General features: G+C 46.8%; 1 protein-coding gene across 2 annotated transcripts in view; it reads left to right on the forward strand.

Annotated features, from left to right (window-relative positions):
• SLC4A4 (solute carrier family 4 member 4) overlaps positions 1 to 20,059 on the forward strand; it is a 149,285-nt gene that overhangs the window by 77,355 nt on the left and 51,871 nt on the right. For both annotated transcript variants that reach the window (XM_084263508.1, XM_084263507.1), the window contains exons 6-7: positions 1,136 to 1,212; positions 15,185 to 15,342. In XM_084263508.1, coding sequence (XP_084119634.1) covers positions 1,136 to 1,212; positions 15,185 to 15,342 — 235 coding nt within the window. The remainder of the gene's footprint in view (positions 1 to 1,135; positions 1,213 to 15,184; positions 15,343 to 20,059) is intronic.

Consider the following 20,059-nt stretch of genomic DNA (forward strand, 5'->3'; position numbering starts at 1 on the left):
TGGGAAGTGCCAATACTTTTTGAGTATTTGCTGCCTTTCCAGTTACATTCATGGTCAGAAACTCTGTGATAACAGCTCCTGTTACTGTGCTGCTTCTTGCTGCGAGTGTGGGTGAGAAGGGATGGGAAAATTTCAGAATAATTAAAAAATTCATACTGATGCTGTGGTTTATGATACTGTACCCATCCCAGAAGTTGTCTTTTTTTTTTTTTTTAAACAATTCTTTTTTTACAATTTTGTGTCTGGGCTCCTTCAGTTTTACCTACAAATACTTTTTAGTGGGATTGTAGAACTTAATTCTGAAATCATGGGGCTTTTTTTCAAGCTCTTTCCAACTATTTCTGTATGTTCTGCTAGGCTCTGAGAACACAAGAGCAAGTAGGGTAAGTAGTCCATAAGGGAGCAAACAGCTCCTTACTAGCTGTTGGGCAGTGCTGGAATTCTGGTGTGTCAGGTCTACGGATGAGCAATCAGTCTTTGCAGAAGAAAATGGAGTTGAACTGCTTCAGCTCTTCGTCTCTTGGGGTTTTCTTTATCTCCCTGGGGTATCTGGTGGCAGGAATTGGTGGCTGTGGGCCTATTGGTGTGGGCCATTCATGGTTTTGAAGTTTGAGAAAGTTCACAAGCTTACTTAAAAGAAGGTAGTTTTTTATTGTTGACTGTTTTGAACTGTCTTGCTGATTGAGCTGTGTGCCAAAGTCTGGGATACTGAGGAGGGCAGGGCAGTTGCCATCTCTGTAGGAGAGCTCAGGCAAGGGGTTTTTCAGGTCAGAGGGACCACAAGAGCCCCTGATGAAGGATGGCTTTGCGACTGGGACCTGACCGTCCCAGCAGCATTGGTATGAGCACCCTGTCACTGATTTGCTTTTTCTCCCACAGGCAGGAATTGTGGGAAGCCTTTAGACTCCTTTGGTGTCTGAAGAGTCTTGGGAGCACTATGGGTACAAGATGACCAAGTGTTAGCATCTTAATCTCCCACGTGCCACAAAGTCACAGAAAGCAGCCTGTCAGGGTCTTAAGTTCCCCACATCAAACTCCCTTGTGCAAGGAAAGGTGTTGCTGTAGCCTGAGCCTCTGTGTTCTTCTCGCTGGGTCCAAACAGGTTCTTTAATTGGTGTTGACATTGTTCTTACAGGCAGCCCAGCCATGACCCACAGAAACCTGACTTCCACCAGTCTGAACGACATCTCTGACAAGCCTGAGAAAGATCAGGTAAGCTTCAGATTCAGACTTTGCTTGGTGATGTGTGGTTAGGGGCTGAATGTTGGGGAAGGTGCTTTTCACCATAAAACTGAAGCAGAAGAAGAGGGGTGAACAAGGTGAGTAGAGTATTTTATGAGTCCTGTGACTGGATCCTCCACTTTTTAATCCCCAGCCCTTGCAAACGGCAGGTTAAACTCTTACAAGGCAAGATGTACATGGCATCTTGCTGGCACCCATGCGAAAGGAGGGAGAATACCCAGATACTGAGGTAGTCCAGATCCTCTTCCTGCTGAGAAGAGGGTCTTTGAGGGATGCAGCAAGGGTCTGCCCAGGGACTGAGGTCCTGCAGCCCTCCTGGTTGTGCGTTTACAAGGACCACAGAGCAGATGGGGAGCATTTAGGGCAATACATCTTTACTACAGCAGCTGGTGGAACAGAAGATGCTGCCTCACCCTGCGCAGCTCTGCATAGCTTCAGAAAGGCGACTGTGCTGACACGGAACAGCTCCGAAGTGGAGATGAGTAATGAAGCTAAATTTGGGCTTTAGTGCCGAGTCTGCACACATCGGGCCAATTTCTCCGGCCACGGGGGGTGTTTGCCCCCCGTGTATCGTATGGGCTGGCTTTGTGTGTGTCCTCATCCTTTCTGAGGGGTAAGAGTGAGTTTATTTCAACTCTTATAAAACTGGTGCCTGAATGAAGGCTCTGTGCAGATTTCAAAAAACCTTTGTCTTGGTTCAGAAGTGGGTTATTCTCAAAGCGTGACTCTTTCTTTTGGAGAATCTTTCTTTTTTTTTTTCCTTTTTCTTTGCGTGTCTTTGAATGTTCTTTAGTCCCATGGTTATTCTGAATGCAAATGAGAGTTACTTTGGAAAATTATTTGGGTAACACAGTTATGCTGGCCAGCTGAGAACGGCTAGTCCTTCAAATGATGGCTGGCTGTAGTCTTCTTTAAGTGCAACTCTGCCTCAAGGGGACACACCAACATAATCAGTGTATAAAAGTGAATTTGGAGTAATTAACTATTGGAGTAATTAACTATTTTAAAATAAGTAAACCCCATAGTTTAACTGAAAGAGATGGATTGCAATGTGTCATACCATACATTTGTATTGGCTGGTTTTGCAAAGTAGTTGGGGTTTTTCATATAAGCAGTCACACCTGGGGAAAGAATTGGATTCAAAAATAGCTTTTCCCCTCCCCCCCTTTGGAAAGACTGCTATGCTTTGCATTTTGAATCATGTTATAACCCAGATCTTACAGACAGACTGCCAGAATGCTAGGTCTGAATGTTGCAGCAGGCTCTGTAGATCTGAGCGGTGCAAACAGTCTCAGTTGCCCCTCCTGCTGATACACTTCTGGACACATACAGATGATCGGTGCTTTGTGTAGAATTTGCTGTAAGAACAGATGCTTTGGAATTGATGGTAGTGAAATCTGTTAGTAAATCCAGTCTGGAAGCACACTCCAAAGTTTTTAACTTTCAGTGTCGATAATGCTGGACTGTTTGTAGTGAAAACCGTTACATGAAGACTAACTAGTTCCAATTAGTTAATTAGGCTGTGTCCCGCTGATGAACTTTGTGCAATGGAACCCTTGTACTGTATGCCTTTTGGAGCTGGCCCCAGAAACCACCTTAGATCTCAATTTTTGTTACTGATTGACTCGAAGTCGTGTCTCGCTGGAGTTTGTAACATTGTGGTGATGCCTGGACCCTTTCCTGAGCAGAACTCAGCATGCTGTACAGGAGGGAAGGGAATAACCCATCATGTTATGACAACGGAATGGGGAAAGGGCAGATTTTCTTGCCCTGATAGCAGAGTGACTGCCGTTCATTATTTCAGTATCCCAGCTGGAAACGTGACAGTTAACAAGGCCACATGGCAAGGTACAGGTTTGCTGGAGAAAGAGGCTATTTCCATCTTTATTTGTGTGTATAAGAGCAGTGACAGGCTGAAGCCTAATTGTAACAGTTGCTTGAAGCAGGACTAGGCTGAAGCTCTTGTGTCAGTCACTATTTTTTGCAGAGAGAAAGGAGGGTATTGTGTGTCCATGTTTTAAAGGAAGAAAGGCTTTGAGCAGGCTTCAGTATACCTTCAGTAACAGGCCTGCCTACCTGTCTCCTTAATTTTCAGTTCTGCAACCCTTAATGTTAATTGAAACGGTGCAACTAACAGCGTACTGATATTATAGCCAGAACACTCCTTTAATCTTGTAGGTTTTTACTGAGCAGAGAGACACCAAAGTAAAACCAGAGTAGAGGTTCTTGATGCCATCTCCTCAGACTGTGAAATGTGCTCCTCAGAGGATTTTATCCTTTGATTTCATTTTGTTTCTGTCTCTGTCCTCTCTTCACATACTGGTGCTGGTGGCTGGAAGCAGCTGTAACATTTTGAGGCAGATGCACCTTCCCAGGCTTTTGGCCTACCTGGGAATGTCATCTTCTCCAACTCCCAGCTTCCAGCCCCAGTGATATTTAACTTCATCCATCCTGAGGTGCTTGGTCTCTGCTTAGCAGCAGTTCCCTCATATGTTTTTGGAAGAGCACTTGGCTTCCCTGCTCCTTTCCCCTTCTGTTGTGAGGTCTGAGTTGAAAACTGGTATGACCAGTTGTATGTCCCTGATAATTCTTGGGGATCATTGTCTGTGGAGGCAAAGCAGGAACAGATCTCTCAGCTTCACCACTAGCGAGTACTGATTTCTTTCCCATTCAGTTCCAAGTTTGCAGCAACTGGTGGTTTACAAGGATATCATTTGAGGGCAGAAGCACTAAACCAAGCCTGGAGGTCAGTAGAGGACACTTTGTGAGGGGGAACACTCTGTGCAGAAGAGTGGCATGTGTTGGTGTGTTATCTAATGCACTTGGCCACTTCTCTCTCCTCTTGGAGCTGGCAGCAGTACTTGAGTGTGGTCACCTGGAACAGGCTGCCTTCAGGTGGCTTGGGTTGTGGTGGTTTTTTATAGATAATCCAATTAAGGGGCAGTAAGCAGCTGGGACCTCAGCTATAAAGGCAAAACCCCAGACTGATCCCTCCAAACATAGGCACTTCTTTGAGGTGTCTGTTGTTGAGCCTGGTCTCCCGATCTTATTTTTGAGTCCTTGCAGAGAGCTGGGATTGCAGAGTCGGTTCAGGTTTCAGGTAGGCTGGTTGCCTCGCTGGCTGCAAAAGCAGCCCTGCTAACATAGACAACTCTGTGAAGAGGCTTCAGTCTTTATGTTTTCATACACCTGTGCTATGGCAGCACCTGGGTGAGTCGGGTGCTTCTGTCACAGCAGGGCAGAGAGGTGTTAAAATTGCTCGGGATTGTGCTGAGGGCGTGGCAGTGGAGTCTTCTGGAGAGCACTGGACATGCTCAAGTTTTCCCTGAAGATCAGTTGGAGAATGCTCCTGCAGGATGCCCTCCCTGAGGTTTGCCAGGGCTCCTCTTGTCCTGCCCAGCAGAGAAATGGTGAAAGATGCCAGTGCTTAAAGGTGAATGCGTGATTGAGATGGTGACAGTTGAATTGGCAGAGGAGCAGCAAGCCTTGAAGAGAGTGGGAGAAGACAAGAACCCTCAGCTTTCCCATGACTGAAACCTCTGTATGATGAAGAGCTGGGCTTTGCTTTTCTGCATAAACACTTAACCTGGTTCTTTGTCCTGTTCAGCTCAGTGGCTTTTTCGTAGATTGCAGAATAAAGTAGAATGCATACAGCACCAAGGATAAGAGACAACCTTTGTAGTGGTCCTGAGACACACTGGCATGAGTCTAGCCAGTGGTAATAGCAAGAGAGATGGTATTATTAAAATCACAGATAGCACTCAGATTTGCTGGTGTTAAGTGTTGTGAGTCTGGTTCCTCAACCCTTATGGAAGGGATGGTTTTATGCTTACTTGGAATTTACTTTCATCTTGCTTTGTGTTGTTTTTCTCATACTCTTTGCCTTCTTAATACACTTTTTAGAGTTAATCTTCTTACTGTGTAACCATTAAGCTCTTTCACAAAGAAAATGAACTTAGGATCCCGCTTGGAAAAGACGAGTCAGGAAAGAAGCGAGAACACTTGGGCTCTTTCCAGTGGCATGAGCTGCTTTACTGCTACTGGAGCAACAAACCCACTGCTCCGCAGCTGACCTGCTCCAGTTATCACGACCTGTGTGGTCAGCTTGTTCTTTGATAAGTTTAAGATCATCACGCTAATTTTTACTGTCCTCTTGTCCTCTGAAAACATCAGTGTAATGCTATTCACTGAAAAAAATGCAAACACATCTTGGCACAACTTAAGGATCTGGGTTTTTTTAGTCCCTTTCCCCTCTGATGTAAAGTGTTTACGGGCTTGTGATAAGCAGTTAGATTAGCGGTTTAGGAGAGGTTGCCGTGTGGAAAACGGTGGAGTTGGAACGTGTTTGTTGGCTTGGTGTAATTTTCTTTCTTAGATTTGAGGCTGGATGAAATAATTTTGTCATCACAATAAGGCTGAGTGAAATCCTAACATGATGGGGAAATCTGAAAGTTCAAAAGCTCTGGGTTACTTGTGAGGTTGGGATATCTGCTAAATTAAAAATGGCATGTTACTCTTTTTCCCCCTCTAATTTACGGAAAGCAAATGATTGTCAAGCTGAAACAAGAGGAAGGGCCAATTACCAAAATGCAGAGTTTGCAGAAAATCGTTACCTGTAGATTACTCATTGCAAAAGTCGCATCAATCATATTGATCCGGATCTCCTGTGCCTGTGGCAGACAAAACATGGTGCCCCCCTGCCTCGCCTGTATACAGAGGCTGCTCTTGGTGGGCTGTTTGTCACGACTGGTGGTGTCTGGAAAGGGAAATGAACCAGGCAGTGATTTCTTGTTTATTTTGGTAGAGCAGAGTCGGTTACAGTCAGCAGCAACACTGTGTGTGGACACCAAAGCTTGGGCGAAGAGGCTGTGCAGTCAGTAAGGTGTGGATTGCAGTAAGGATGGATTGTAGAGAGCGTCTGTGGGCAGTACCAAGCTAGAATTTCTCACTGAGAAAAAGTCTGTGTATTTTCAGCCTCAGTTTACTCTTACACTGTTATTTTGGGGTGTTGGGATCTGCTGACGATCACCAAAACATTACAGAGCTTTTTGGCTGTTAGGTTCCCTGCTGAGCTCATGGGATCAAAAGCTGTAACAGGATATTTAATGATGTCTATGAGAGGTTTGTTGGGGAAGAAGCAAAGAGGGGGAAGAGAGCATTTATTCCTGTTTCCACTGCTGTAGTCGATAAAACATGCTCTCAGGCAGGAGGTGTAACAGCTGAGCTCTGAAGGAAGTCTTCCCTGTCAGCATCCAGCCTGTGTGGGAAGTTTGCCCCACACCCAAATACAAAGGCTCTTGATTCATTCCTCCTGCCACTCTCCTATCCGTCAGGAGTGCTAAGCACCCAAACAGCCATGTGTGGTGAAGAGTGTATTATTTATGAATATTGAAGTCGGGTGATTTGCACGACCTGGCTCCTCTCTGCCATGAGAGTGACGGCTTGATTCATCGCACTGTATTACCTTGAGATTGCAGGAGAGGCTGGTTCAGCATCCAGAGTCTCTTGCAGAAGACGCCAGAGCCCAGACTAAAACTACTCTGATGATGAATAGCTTCAATAAAGGCCACCAAGTTTTCATTTTGCTGTTTTATCATGTTTTTGCTTTGGGCTTGTTTGATGTCTTGGCAGTTTTATAAGGATAATTAGGGAAGAGGAGGTGCATTCCCTTCCGTTGTGTTTGTGTTGGCAGAACACTGCTTCTGAGGTAGCAGTGTGTAGAAGTGATTTGCCTTCATTTGTCTTATTTTATGAGGTGTTGGCTGCAATTAACGCACTGGCCTTTAGCAGCTAGAGAGACAAGCAGAGGGACATCATTTTTGGACATTTTCTTTTCTGTTTTCTAGTTGTTAAATCAGTGTCCAGGGTTCCTGCTCTCTCATAGGCTGAGCTCTCTGTTGCCAGATACATCAGTGGTCCCGGAACAGTGTCTGAAACACCAGGACATCGCATGGCAGGACATTTCCTCCAGCTCTTGAAGGCTGAGCTCTTTGCTCAGGTTCTTCTCTAACACCATCTTTGAGTATCACCAAATGGAAAAACCTAATGAAGATTTCTTGAGCTGTCAAAACTGTGGTTTATCCTGGTATGGTCCACAGCAGAGATGAGTATAGAAAAAGCAGGTGGGTTGTCCAGCAAACCTGGGGAAGGTGAGGGGGACACACACACACGTGTGTGTACATGTGGGTTGTTCAACCAGCTGCAGCTGGGAAAGATCTAACGCTTCTGCCGGTTTAGGTGCATCTTAGCCAAATTAGACATCTTCTCTGCATTTAATGCAAATCACCTTTTCTGATATATTTATGTCTCTGGGCCACTTCCTTGTTTGGATTGTTCTCGTCTGAACTCCTGCCAGCTTGCACACAGCCTCTTGCCAAAGAGGGTGCCTGGAACAGGGGTGTGGAAGAGAAGAGCTGGGCAGCGGTTCAGGCTGCGGGGTGTCAGGTGAAGGCCTACACAGGAGCATCCCAAGCTTCACTCTTTTTTGCAGAAGCCGTAGTTTTGCAGATTCAACTTGGATCAATGTGATGAAGTGCTGAGCTCCTTTATTGAAACACACACACAGCTTACATAGGTTTCTGTATCAGTACACGAGTTACATTACATTGCTGTTGGTTAGATGCTCTGCTCACCCGCCTTACATGCGTCTCACTATTGCTAATAATTGGTTAAGACTACACCGTCACGTTGTTCCTTTTTAAGGCAGTTGTTAACATTCTTGCAGTTTCTTATCTTGTTCACAGACTTCAGGTCTTCTCCTACTGCATTCCAGCTGTGCCTTAACATATCTTTGCTCGACCCCCAGGCCTGATTTTATGGGAGTTGAGCCGTGCAGCAATAAATCTGGGTGGGCCACAGAACCCTCTTCTCACACATTGCTACACTTTTTTGCCTGCAGCATCCCATGCTCCCTTCTGCTTTTCTTTTCAGTAGGGACTCATCTGCAGGTCAAAGGGATTGTTGGTGCAATTACAGCATGCTGGCAAGCCCACGTGGCAGACCCAGAGCCTCCACCAGCTGGAAACCCCTAACTGGGTGACTTGTACCAGTGAGGAGCAGTCCTTTTGCTAGCATGAGCTGCATGGTCCAGGAGATTGGGGGTTTTTCCATGCTGACTGATGTGGCTACACCAGCAGAGCTTCTGCACCTGGATTGTGCCTATGTCTGGAAGTTTGGCTTTGTGCTCCCTGTCAGTCGGTTGCCCAGTGCTGCCTGGGCATTTTGCGAGTGTTCCTTTCCCATTCCCTCCTGTCATCCTGTCGTAATAATTTGAAAAAAGTCCAAATTATTTTTTCAGCTTTATTGGCGAACACAAGTGATTGAGACAAGCCAAGTGCAGCCTTTACCAGCCCCTTTGTTGCTGTAGTGCAAGTGGGCCGCAGGAAGCTGGGAAGTTCCCGTTGTTGTCTGTCCCTCCTCCTGTGAGAAATCCTTCAGATGTGCTAGGCTCAGATGTCCTTTGCAGCTCCGAATGGCTGAATCACTAGGGCTCCTTTAGTGCTATAGATGTAAAGTAAAGGGGATGTTTGAAGAAAATGTGTTTTGTCAGGGAGCTGTTATTAGTGACCTGATGCGATAGCATGTGGGAGATGAATATATGTTGATATACGGGGAGTTTACTGACCTGGCATTATCTCCACTTTGGAATGGTTTGTATATGGGACAAAAACCGGCTCTGAATGAGCATGGTCAGCCAGGGAGAGGCACAAAACCCTTCTTATTTGTTGTGGTGTGCACACTGCTTATTCAAACCAGTGTTTCCATATCAACAGGGAGTCTGTGCCAAAGCCAGCTCTAGAGTTAAAAAAGAAACTGGCCTCATTGAGAGAAACTCTCCTGCCTTTCCCAAGGGACCCATGGACAGGGAGGGCACTGGTGGGATCCCATGGTTTGGAATTAAGTCTGGTGGTTAATGGTGGAAGCAATTCACTGGTTTCCCTGGTTGAACAAGGTCTCCTCGGCTCCACAGTCACAAGCTGACATGCCTAATTTTTAGGTCCATCAGCCCAGATGACCTATTTTACTCTGTGGAGTTCAAATAAAAAGAACCGTCTTCCAGTACAGATCACTGCTGCCTTTCCAATGGAGACTTCCTAGGAACTGGGATTTCATTTACCATGGCCTTTTTGCTCGCATCATTTTTCCCCACAGTATGTCAGCAGGGCACCTCTAAAGCCTTCCTGGGTACCGCAGTTCTGTGCATGGACAGAAGGCGTAGCGCTGAAGGCTTCCTTTGCGGGAAGTGTTCAGGGGAAGGTAATCTTACCTGTATATGTGCACAGATACAGAAATACGGGGAGACAAGAGGCAGGTTGGAGTGCCCAGGGGAGTTGAAGTGAACCTTTTGTGAGAACAAAAGCTCCGTGTGTCTGCGCTCAGGTGTGGGTACCCCTGATGAAACACGATGCTGTGCTGAGGGAAGTGCACATACACTGATGCGGTGTTAACAGAAGGCAGAGTGAATTTTTTAAGTGGCCTCTGTTAAATAATGCAGCCCTCACCTCTTCCTCCACAGGTATGAGAGGAAGGCTTCCTCGCCCCGAGTCTTTGCTGCCTTCATCCAGTGTCTCCCATGCTCACCCTCATGCTCTTGGGAAGTGCTGGAAGATGCCCTTGGCTTTGATCTGCTGGGGATCTGGGTCCCTTCTCCCTGTGATCAGGAGCCGTTAAGCCTTCCTTCAGTTACACAAAGCACTGCGTGTGCAGTTAGACTTGTGATGGTAACCTGTGTGGTCTCCCTTTATTTTGAGTGCTCAGGTTTTGCCATAGTTTGATGGGGAACAGCTGCACTTTGCGGGGTTGAGTTTTGCTGGACCTGCAGCCAAATCATAGCCAAATCATACTATCACGGGGGTTCCTCCCCTGCTTGTCATCCCCACATCAAGTGCTGTCTCTTTTTAATAGGGTGGTGTTGGAGGTTGTTGAATATAGTGGACTTAGAAATGGTCTGTGGTAGAGTGAAAGAGTGAGTTGGAATAGACTCTCTGTTGGAGATGCTAAATATAATCTAGGGGTCTTCAGCTTGCCAAAAGCGGGGACTGGGGAAGAGCAGGGAGATTTGTGAAGTGGTGGAAGGCATAAAGAAGCAGAAAAGAGGTGGAACATTTTCTCAGCTGGATGGAATAGCCCTGGTAGCTTTTTCCCAGAGCTGGACTGCCGAAAGCCACCTTCCTGGGCTTTTGGGCAAAGCTTGGAAACACCAGTATTGATATTTGCCGGGAAGATAGCACTCTCAGTTTCTCATGCCAGTGGCATTTGCTTTGGCCACTCAGTTCTGCTGAGGATAGCAGCTGAGTCCTGCATGGCTGGAGAAAGGCATGATATGAAGTCAGTGTCTGCTTAGAGCTTCCCTAGGTGGTCGGTGGATGGCCCTTTCATCCTGATTGTCTTTTATTAATGCTGTGACTGTAAGGATGAGACAGGGATTATTGCCTATCTGCTGTACCTACATAATGGCATTATGCCTGAGTAACATTTTTCTTTTGTTTTTCCTTTTGCTGTAAGCATGTGGGGGCTTCCCTGCTGCAAACTGGGCAGGAGCTACCAGGTGAGGACAGCAATGACAGCCCAGAAAGGTGCCTGCTCTACCCATAGCAGAAGAGCTCAACCGAGTCACAGCCTCACACTTCACTAGCCCATGTCTTTTGTCCCAGATCCCTTTTTGCTTAGGGCTGATTTTTCAAACCACTTCACGTTGTGTAAAATAGGTGTGAGGCAGCATGCTAATGGGCTCACTGTCCTATCTCAGCTCATCAGGACAACTCTCCCTGTGCAGCCGACACTTAAATCCAAGCAGTGCGAGCCAGGTGAGTAGCCCTAGTCAACCGGCATTGATCATGGTGCTGAGGTGTCCTCTGCAAAGGCAGCAACAGTTGTTGATGCCATATGGCATGCTGCAGATCTTCATCCCCAAAGAGCAATTGATTTCAAGCTTTCACAGGCTTGTAAACTCAATTTCCAAGGAGGCTGTTACAGGTGAGTGTTTTACCTGACCTCCAGCTCACCCAGCCAGTTTTTTGGTAGCTCTTCCTGAGCCCGGGGATGATCAAATGCAAGTATGACACAGAAGGGCACACAGATTCTTCCAGAAATCCCTGCCAGGGTGTCCCCACAGGCTGTTCTGCAAGGCCCAGAGCATCGTTGCCCTAACATGACTCCCTAAGGGACTTGTCTGATTATAATTTCACTGCCACATCCTGGGTTTTTGGTTAGCTTTGTGTTTCTGATGCTTCAGCTAACGACACATTGAATGGAGTTTCCACTTGCCCTGGACATCCTCTTGCCTCGGGTGAGCCTGCAGACTACTTGACAGAGCATGTCAGGGTCCCATGCAGGAGCCAAGCACTCCTCCTTACCTTCTCTTGCTCTGGGTTATTGAGCAGCTGCTGTGCTCCCATTTGTGCTGAGCGCTCCCAAAAGCGAGGAAGGTGCTTTCTATCCTTCATGAAATACTTGATGCAGAGTGATTTGGGAAGATCAGTTTGACTAGGTCCCTTAAATATTTTTTTACTATCTTGGCAGGAGTTGGGGGGCACGTAACTAAGCTGGGCATTCTCTTGGCCCTGGTAACCATGGTTGCTCCTTTCTGCCTGCCAGGCCTGTGAGCTCCCCCCTGCCTTTTACTCCTGCATGTTGAGCTGGAAATGGTGGCAGTTGGGGCTGCTCATGGGCTGTGCAGTGCTCTGCAGCAGAAGCAGCAGCGGGGAGAGGGCAAGGCAGGAAGGCCTGCAGCGCGGTGACGTGCCCGCGCAAACCCACGGGTGCAACAAAGGCCGTGCACGCTTCGGAATCGCCTTCATTTCCCCGAAGTCTTGTGTGGTGCTGTAGATAACAGCATTAAAATGCATTTAGTGATATTGTGATCTTCAAGTTCACTGCCTTTTCCTTTTTTTTTCAAGTGCAGTGTTAAGAGATCTGAGGCCTTTAATGTAACATTAATGGTCAGCTTGGAATGATGCTCAACTCAGCAGAGCGCAGGGAAAGTGGATACAGTGCTTCCAGCTGCACCCCTTCCCTTCCCTTCCCTTCCCTTCCCTTCCCTTCCCTTCCCTTCCCTTCCCTTCCCTTCCCTTCCCTTCCCTTCCCTTCCCTTCCCTTCCCTTCCCTTCCCTTCCCTTCCCTTCCCTTCCCTTCCCTTCCCTTCCCTTCCCTTCCCTTCCCTTCCCTTCCCTTCCCTTCCCTTCCCTTCCCTTCCCTTCCCTTCCCTTCCCTTCCCTTCCCTTCCCTTCCCTTCCCTTCCCTTCCCTTCCCTTCCCTTCCCTTCCCTTCCCTTCCCTTCCCTTCCCTTCCCTTCCCTTCCCTTCCCTTCCCTTCCCTTCCCTTCCCTTCCCTTCCCTTCCCTTCCCTTCCCTTCCCTTCCCTTCCCTTCCCTTCCCTTCCCTTCCCTTCCCTTCCCTTCCCTTCCCTTCCCTTCCCTTCCCTTCCCTTCCCTTCCCTATCTTTCTGAAGCTTTTTCAGGGAGTGGTTCAGAATGGGCTGTAAGTGCTAACTGCACCCTTCCCATCACCTCACTGATAAATGATTTAAGAAAGTGGTGAGTGGTGCTGCAAAACTCATTTGGAGGCAAAACCCAGCACTGTAACGATAGCTCTTCAAAATTAGTCAGGCAGTTTTGACTTGAGATCCTGTTTGTCAGTTCTGGTTCAGAAAAGTATCTGCGTCTGGGCCAGCATGGGACTTGTTCAGCAGTGTACATAAGCAACTAACCTGTTTGTCAAGTCAAATGTTCCTTGGGGATTTGCCACCTTCCTGGCATGGAAGAAGTGGTAGCACCTTTCCAGCCTTCCTCCTCAGAGCTCCGTGATGGTTATCTAATATTTTCTTGGGTGGTAATCCTGAGCGAAGCGCGCAGGGATAGGATCATTGCAGCGGGATTCTTCCTGCAGAATCAATAATTCATGCCTTTTCATGAGACTTTTTCCATTTTTCTATTTTTTCGGGTCACCTGGCAAAGCCCATCACGGATCTGTAGCCCCACTGGGTGTTACCCCCCCAGGGGTGATTCTGGCAGTACATCCTTCCTCACCATTCACCAGTAGCCAGACAAACACAGACCATCTCCCCAGATCACACAGGGTGGTGGTGGGGGTGTCGGGAACCAGCCAAAGACAGGCTTTTTCAAAAGCCTTCAATGTCAAATTAGTTCTCCCGCTGCTGAAGCTAAAAACAAAACCATCTTGGACCCGAGGACACTCGGGAATCCTCCCCGGCTGCGAGAATGCAGCCTGAATGCTAAGCCAGGCAGAGCTGGGGGCTCAGTGCCCCCCTCCTGCATGGCTGGGGCAGGAGCAATGCAGCTCACATTGCCCTGCCCTGCAGCAGGCTGCTTGAGCTCAGGTCATAACCAGGCAGAGAGGCAGTCCTGTGCCAGGCTAAGGAGATCTCAGGTGCCAGGAAGACAACAGAAAAGAGAAAGGGGATGGGTGGGGGATGCCTGGTTTTTAAAACTCGTCTCCTGCTGCTCCTGTGTTATCAAATCAGAAGCAACTGATGACATTTCTCCATAGCTGGATTTAGTTAATACTTTGTCAGCTAGATGATGCACGTTGCAGAGCCCTGCGAGCCTGCTCGCATCTGCCCTGCTACAGTTACGTTATGTAGGCACAGAAATGAGAAGAACAACCTTCAGGCTTAAGGAACTAGCTTTAGCATGAAGCTATAGCTACACGTTGGGAGAAGATGTGTGAATGAGAGTAACCACAGCAGCTGGCTGATAAGAGTGATGCTGGTTAGTAGGTTTCTTCCAGCAGTCTGGTTTAACAGTGATGGGTGCAGAATTGGACCTTGGATGCCTGAGGAAGGATTTCTGGAAATGAATAAATACATCTTTATAGGTCGTCTTCAAAGCTCATGTTCCTAGATCTAGATGGTAAGTGTGAGAAAGCATGGAGATAAGCAGTGCGGATGCACCGATGTACGTCCACAGTGACTTCACCAGCTCCTTTTGTCATGCTTCTGGCACAGCTCGTGTCCCTGGTAATGAATAAAAAGGCAAAGATGTGGGAAGAGAGTGAAAGAATGCTAGGGAAAGCACCCCTAACCCCTAAAAAAGCTTGGATAACAACCCAGGCTCTTGTTACTGAGGAGAAAGAAGCAGTCAAGGATCATGAGAGTACAGAGAAAGAATAAGGCTAGAAAGGCATCACAGGGAGGTCATGTTCAAATAACCCAGGTAAGAAAATCAGATCAGTAGAGTGGTCCGAGAGCTATTTTGGTGGTTTAATTGAATTTCTTTTTCTACTAAATAGTTGCTGAAATGTGTGAGCTCTTCATATACTATTGTCTCTGTTTGCCTGCATGCATTTCAGAGGGGTCTGTCCTTTTCGGTCGTTGACATTCATTTTATTTTCGATACATTCCTTCTGCACCCTTTAAAAAGGTTGACTGGAGCCTTGGGTCAAGTGGCTGACGGGAGCAAGCCTGCCAGCAGAAGCGGTTCCTCTTCCCAGGATGTGTCTCTAACTCTTCAACAGAAAAGTTTTGACATCTTTAGGCTTTTATCCTCATGCTGCACGCAGCCCAGTGGCACACGGGGCTTTGCTGCTGGGCATGCCATTGCATTGTATCTCAGTCCAAAAGCTAAGGGGGAAAACCCCAACCCCCGCCCCTGTTTCAAGGCAGGTTTCTGAGTGTTGGCTCTTTCTTTAGTTTTGAACCCGACTCTTGTAGGGAAATTAGAGGACAGATGGGTTGTGGGAGAAAAGCTGCAACCTCCTCAGCATCCTCTTGGCTCCCAGCACCAATATCAGCGCAGCTTGTCTGGAACTGATCCTCTTAGCGTTTGTATCTGTGTAGGCTCTGTGGGGACAATACATATTGGCCAAAGATATATTTTGACCAGGGAGTGAGTGTGGGTGAAAACTGGGTAAATTCTATTGCATGTTCCTGTTTGCATGCCTAACAAGCCTTGATTTTTCTTTACCTTCCTCTTTCACTGATGCAGCTGAAGAATAAATTCATGAAGAAATTACCCCGTGATGCTGAGGCTTCCAACGTGCTGGTGGGGGAGGTGGACTTCCTGGAGACTCCTTTCATTGCCTTCGTGCGGCTGCAGCAGGCCGTCATGCTGGGTGCTCTGACTGAAGTCCCCGTACCTACCCGGTAAGAGAGCTCAGCCCCACAGCAGGGAACACGATTCAGAAACTGCGTTTCCACCTTGTGAAATATAAACATGAAGCCGAAAGAAGACGTTCTCCGTTGATTTCCATCGTGTGGTGTGCACAGCGGTCAGGATTATCATTTTAAAGTAACAAAACTCACTGTAGCTGCTTATTCATTTTCATTTGGTTATAAGGTCTAAACTGCAAAATAGGCAAACATTGCCTGAGCACACTGACTTAACAGGTTAACAGGAAAGGGTGCTATCGCTGTGAAATTTAACAATTAGGATTCTTTCCTGCCCCTGATGATCCCCCCAACACCCAGCACACACTGTACATATCTTGAAGTCCATCTGAATGTTTTTGCAGTACATATTTTTCCTCTTAAAAACTCAGATGAAGGAGGGAAGGTTGCAATTCTGGCCCTGCTGGGGCAAAACAAAAAAAGCCAGGTAACCTGGGGGGTATTGTTCTGCCGGGGTGGTCACACTCTGTGTGGCTTTGGCATGCAGAGTGGCTCAGAGAAAAATGTCACATAAATGTTTTATTTATTACAACTCGTGTCACAGGTTAATCTGAGCCTCACAAATGTGAATATATCTTGCGTTCTTAAGTATTGGGGTTTGATGCTTGAATATGCGTGACTGCCAGTACAGTGAGCATATGTGTCTCCTGGAACAGCAAAGCTCGAGTCCCATTGGAATTCTTAGCCCTGCTGTCCGTAGGTACACGGTTATGTATTGGTTATTGTGTCACACAGTAGGGAAAATCATGGGTTCAGATGCCTGGAACATCTGCTGCACGTGAGCGTTACGTAGCAGGATACCTGTGCTGCGTGTGTACGCAAACACCCCACCGAGGTGAGAAACGTAAGAACGATTAGCAGCAAGAGGTGATGTGATGCACAAAGAGCAGAGCACAGTGCTGCCTCTGGGGAGAACTGGAGGCCGCAAGTGGGCAGCCCACACCTGGTTTGCAATACCCCCTCCCAGTGACACGATGGTCCCTGCGGTGCCGTGTTCCGGCGCTGCTGCGCTCCTGGGCTCTGGCACGCTTCGGGTATCTGCTTACAAAGGGTTTGCTCTGCCTTTTGCTGGTCCTTAGGGAGTTCAGACTGCCTCTTGCACATCACTAGTGCACAAATGTGTGTTTTATGTGAAGTGGGCAGTTTCAGGGGCTGTCGACGCAGGGAGAACGCTATGATTTCTGTAATGCCTTGAGGGTCTGAGGCTGTATCAAGTAATGTTTTGTGGGAAGAGACACAGCACCATGACAAAAGCACGTGGCTAGGGCATTACTAACACTGGAACAACATGCAGCCGTTGTATGGAATGAGAGTTAGATGGTGGTTATAATCTGCACCTTGTTCCCATGTCCGAAACAAAGGAAAACAATGAGTGTGTTTTGTTAGTAGTTTGATTGCCTTCTAGTAATGAAGCAGTGTTTGTATTTCCTGGAGTTTCTTTAAGTGGCTCCTTACAATAACCACGCCAACAAGTGTTTGCACACACTGGGTATTCTGGTAGGAGTATAGGGAGTTGAAAGTGGCTTATTTAGTGAAAGGTTTTGTTCCTCGGTGTTACTGAGCTCTGGGTACTTCAGTGTTTCAGCTTCAAAGTCTAATCCCACTTGCTCCTTTTTTTTTTAAACACATCTCCGAATGCTTTTCAGCAGACGTAAAATTATGTATTGTTTTGGTAGTGGGAGCCAGGAAGTTAGATCTAGGATTGCTGAACGACCTCATTACTCAATAGCATTAATCAAGACAATATGTCCTTCCATGCCAACATTTTTTCCAGGAAATAGTATTATCCATTTGCCGTCCTCCAAACCAAATGCTAGCCCTAATCAAAGCAGGGAGGCTCATTAGATGGTTTTTGTGAGTAATGAAGAGCCATTTGCAGTGGCTGCATCCTGTGAAATTCAATCAAGGAAATCCCATCAGGGCCCAGACTAGCTCTGATGGAGCATCTCCTCGGTCAGCACTGAGTCTCAGCCATCTCACGCGGCAGACGTGCACTTAACAGCCTGCAGGCTCTACAAAATGCTGGAGCAGGAGCCTTTGGCGTGTCCCCTCTTCTCTCCCTTGGGGCTTCTCCTTCTGTTTTGTTAAATGATCAAATTCCTGGTCAAATTGTCGAAACCATGCCATCACAGCTAGGCATTGCAAAACCACCTGGGGTTTCTGAACAGATGTGAACTGATGTGTCAGTGCTGTGGGTTGCTGTGGGAGTGTCATGAGCTAAGCCTATCGAGTCAGTGTGGCATGACCTGCATCTGTCTGTCTCTTTAGAAAGCAGTGGGTTTTTATGTAGGGCAGGCAGGGAGGTTAAACCCCAAAGTTTCAGCACAGGGCTGTGTGCATGCTGGTCCGTAAGGCAGAGGGGAGGTGGCCTTCCACAGCCATCTGTTCCTGTGGGAAGAGATGCTGCTGGAGGGGCCTTCACACAGCAATCCAGGTCATGTTTCTGGTGTGCTGTGTTAAGTAAACATCTAGGGCTTTTTTAGCAGCTGCAGATGCACCGAATCCATCTCAGGAGCCAGTGAAGTGCCTTGCCCTGATGAGGTGATGGTCACAGGATTTGTTGGGTCTGTGGCAGATGGGTGGGTTAAAAAAAACGTCCCAAGGACCTGGAAGAAGGGAGAAAGCATTCTCAGCCATTACATAGTGTCACACAGCTTGCAGGATTGCATGAATTGCTTGATGATACACTTTTCAAAGCACTAACTGGGCAGGTTTGCAGGGCAAGGGCAGCAAAAGCTTTCGTTCAGCTAGCTGAGAATCCATGTATTGGCCTCATACGTTAGGTAGATGTGCAGGACATGGCCACAGTCTCATGATGAAGAAGCAAATGCAACAGCAAGCTCTGTGGAGGTGAAAGGCTTGTGACATCTGTAGTCCCTTCCATGGTTTGGTTTATTCATGTTGATTTAGTTCTGTAGAAAGAAAAGGCATTATTGTGTGCATAAGGCAGACAGTATTCAACATGTAGACATCCAGTTAATTGGGTTACTTAGTTCTGCTGGGTTGTGTTGGGTTTTTTTTTCTTCCTCCACACATTCTTTGGCTTGGATTTTTCTTGTAAGTTACAGAATTTTGGATGCTTTGTTGAAATAAGATTTCCTGTATAAAAATGACTCTTCCTTGGATACATAAATTTTCTATATATTTTTCCTTCATGCTTCCTTGCTAAGTATTTGAAGCATTTCCTTTACTTAAAAGTAAATTTTTACTTAAAAGAAACCATCAGGATCCAATGAAGTCTCCAGAAAAAGTTTATCAGGAGGGTATTTTCATACAGGTCTAGAGACAAAAATCATGGATCCAAGCTGGGTATGGAGAGATCCAAGCCTTTCCCCATATTATCTTTTCACTTCTCAGATTGAAAAATAACCCCAGTATTAAGGACTTCGGTTTTCTCATGTTGAATTTAATTCCACAGTGCTACAAATTCCTCATTTGGCAAGCCACTCTGCTTGCACCATGGCTTGTCTATGGCTGCTTCTCCTCTGGACGATGCAATAGGTACAGCTTTTTGTTTTCATAAACGAAATGTGCAATTATGTGTCCTGGTCTGCTGCCTTAATGTAATGTTGATGGGGAAAAAAGATGAAGAATGAGCAAGGAAAAGATCTTTTGGGAGATTAGATGTACGGACTTGCACAGTCTAATATGTAGTGCTGGGAAATTGCCTGTGTCTACAAGTCTCAAATGAAATGAAGTAACTTGCCCAAAGGTCACTTAGAAAGAATGTGAGAGAACCAGGAGTCACATTCTCCTCCTCCCTTGCCTCCTAACTTAAGCTTTTAACTGCAGAGGCATCTTTTCTTCTTCATAGGAGAGGATGAAATGTGTGTCATGTTCACATTAAGTACAGCACTAAAATGGTTTTCAGGGCTCTGGCCTTCAGCAGCCTTTCCAGCAGAAGGACTTACTCAGGGAAATTTGAGCTCTGGCAGCAAAGGACTACCTTTGCGTTCATGTGTTGGGCACCATATGAGAAGCCTGCAATGCAGGTATGTTTCCCAAAACTTGAAGGACTACCTGTGTGAAATAGAAGAGTGATCAAACACTCCACCGTCTGCTTTTGTTACTGCAGTTTCAAGTCATGCTTCTTTCATCAATGGTCCAAGCCACAGTTTCTGCTGGAAGAGTACACCAAGAGGGGGTTCTTCTAGCCCTTGAATCCATTGGTACATATCTCTGTTGGGAATGCTGGATGCCTTGCAAGTATCTCACATAGTGTCCAACAACAAAAGGTCTGCTCGCCCCCACTCTTCTCAGAAATAAAACCATTTTCTGCAGGACCTGACTGAGTTTCCTTTGTATAGGTGCCTTTCACCTACCTTGGCTGCTGCCCTGATGGTCAGCTTGCAAAGAGACCATGCTGAAGCTTCGACCTTAGTCCTGGGACAGTTTCCAGCATAACCCTTACCCTGTACGGGAACTTACTGGTTAGGGACATTACAGATTTCTTGCAGGATATCCCAAATGTGTGGCAAAATGTTGCCTTGTTACCTCCTGGGGCAAGGTGGATTGAAATTCTGCCCCTCAGTCTTTGGTGCCACCTCCCGCCAAAGTCCAGGGGGCTTGCATTGGCTCATAGCAGGTTGTTAGGTCCATAACCCCATGTTGCTGGGTTTGTGCAAGGTATTGCCGTGGTGCTATGTATGTGTCTTCTAGGTGCATTGTCTGGGCTTACAGTGTGTTGGCCAAG

Source organism: Gallinula chloropus (genome assembly GCF_964237585.1).
Source record: "Gallinula chloropus genome assembly, chromosome: 4".
NCBI lineage: Eukaryota > Metazoa > Chordata > Aves > Gruiformes > Rallidae > Gallinula > Gallinula chloropus.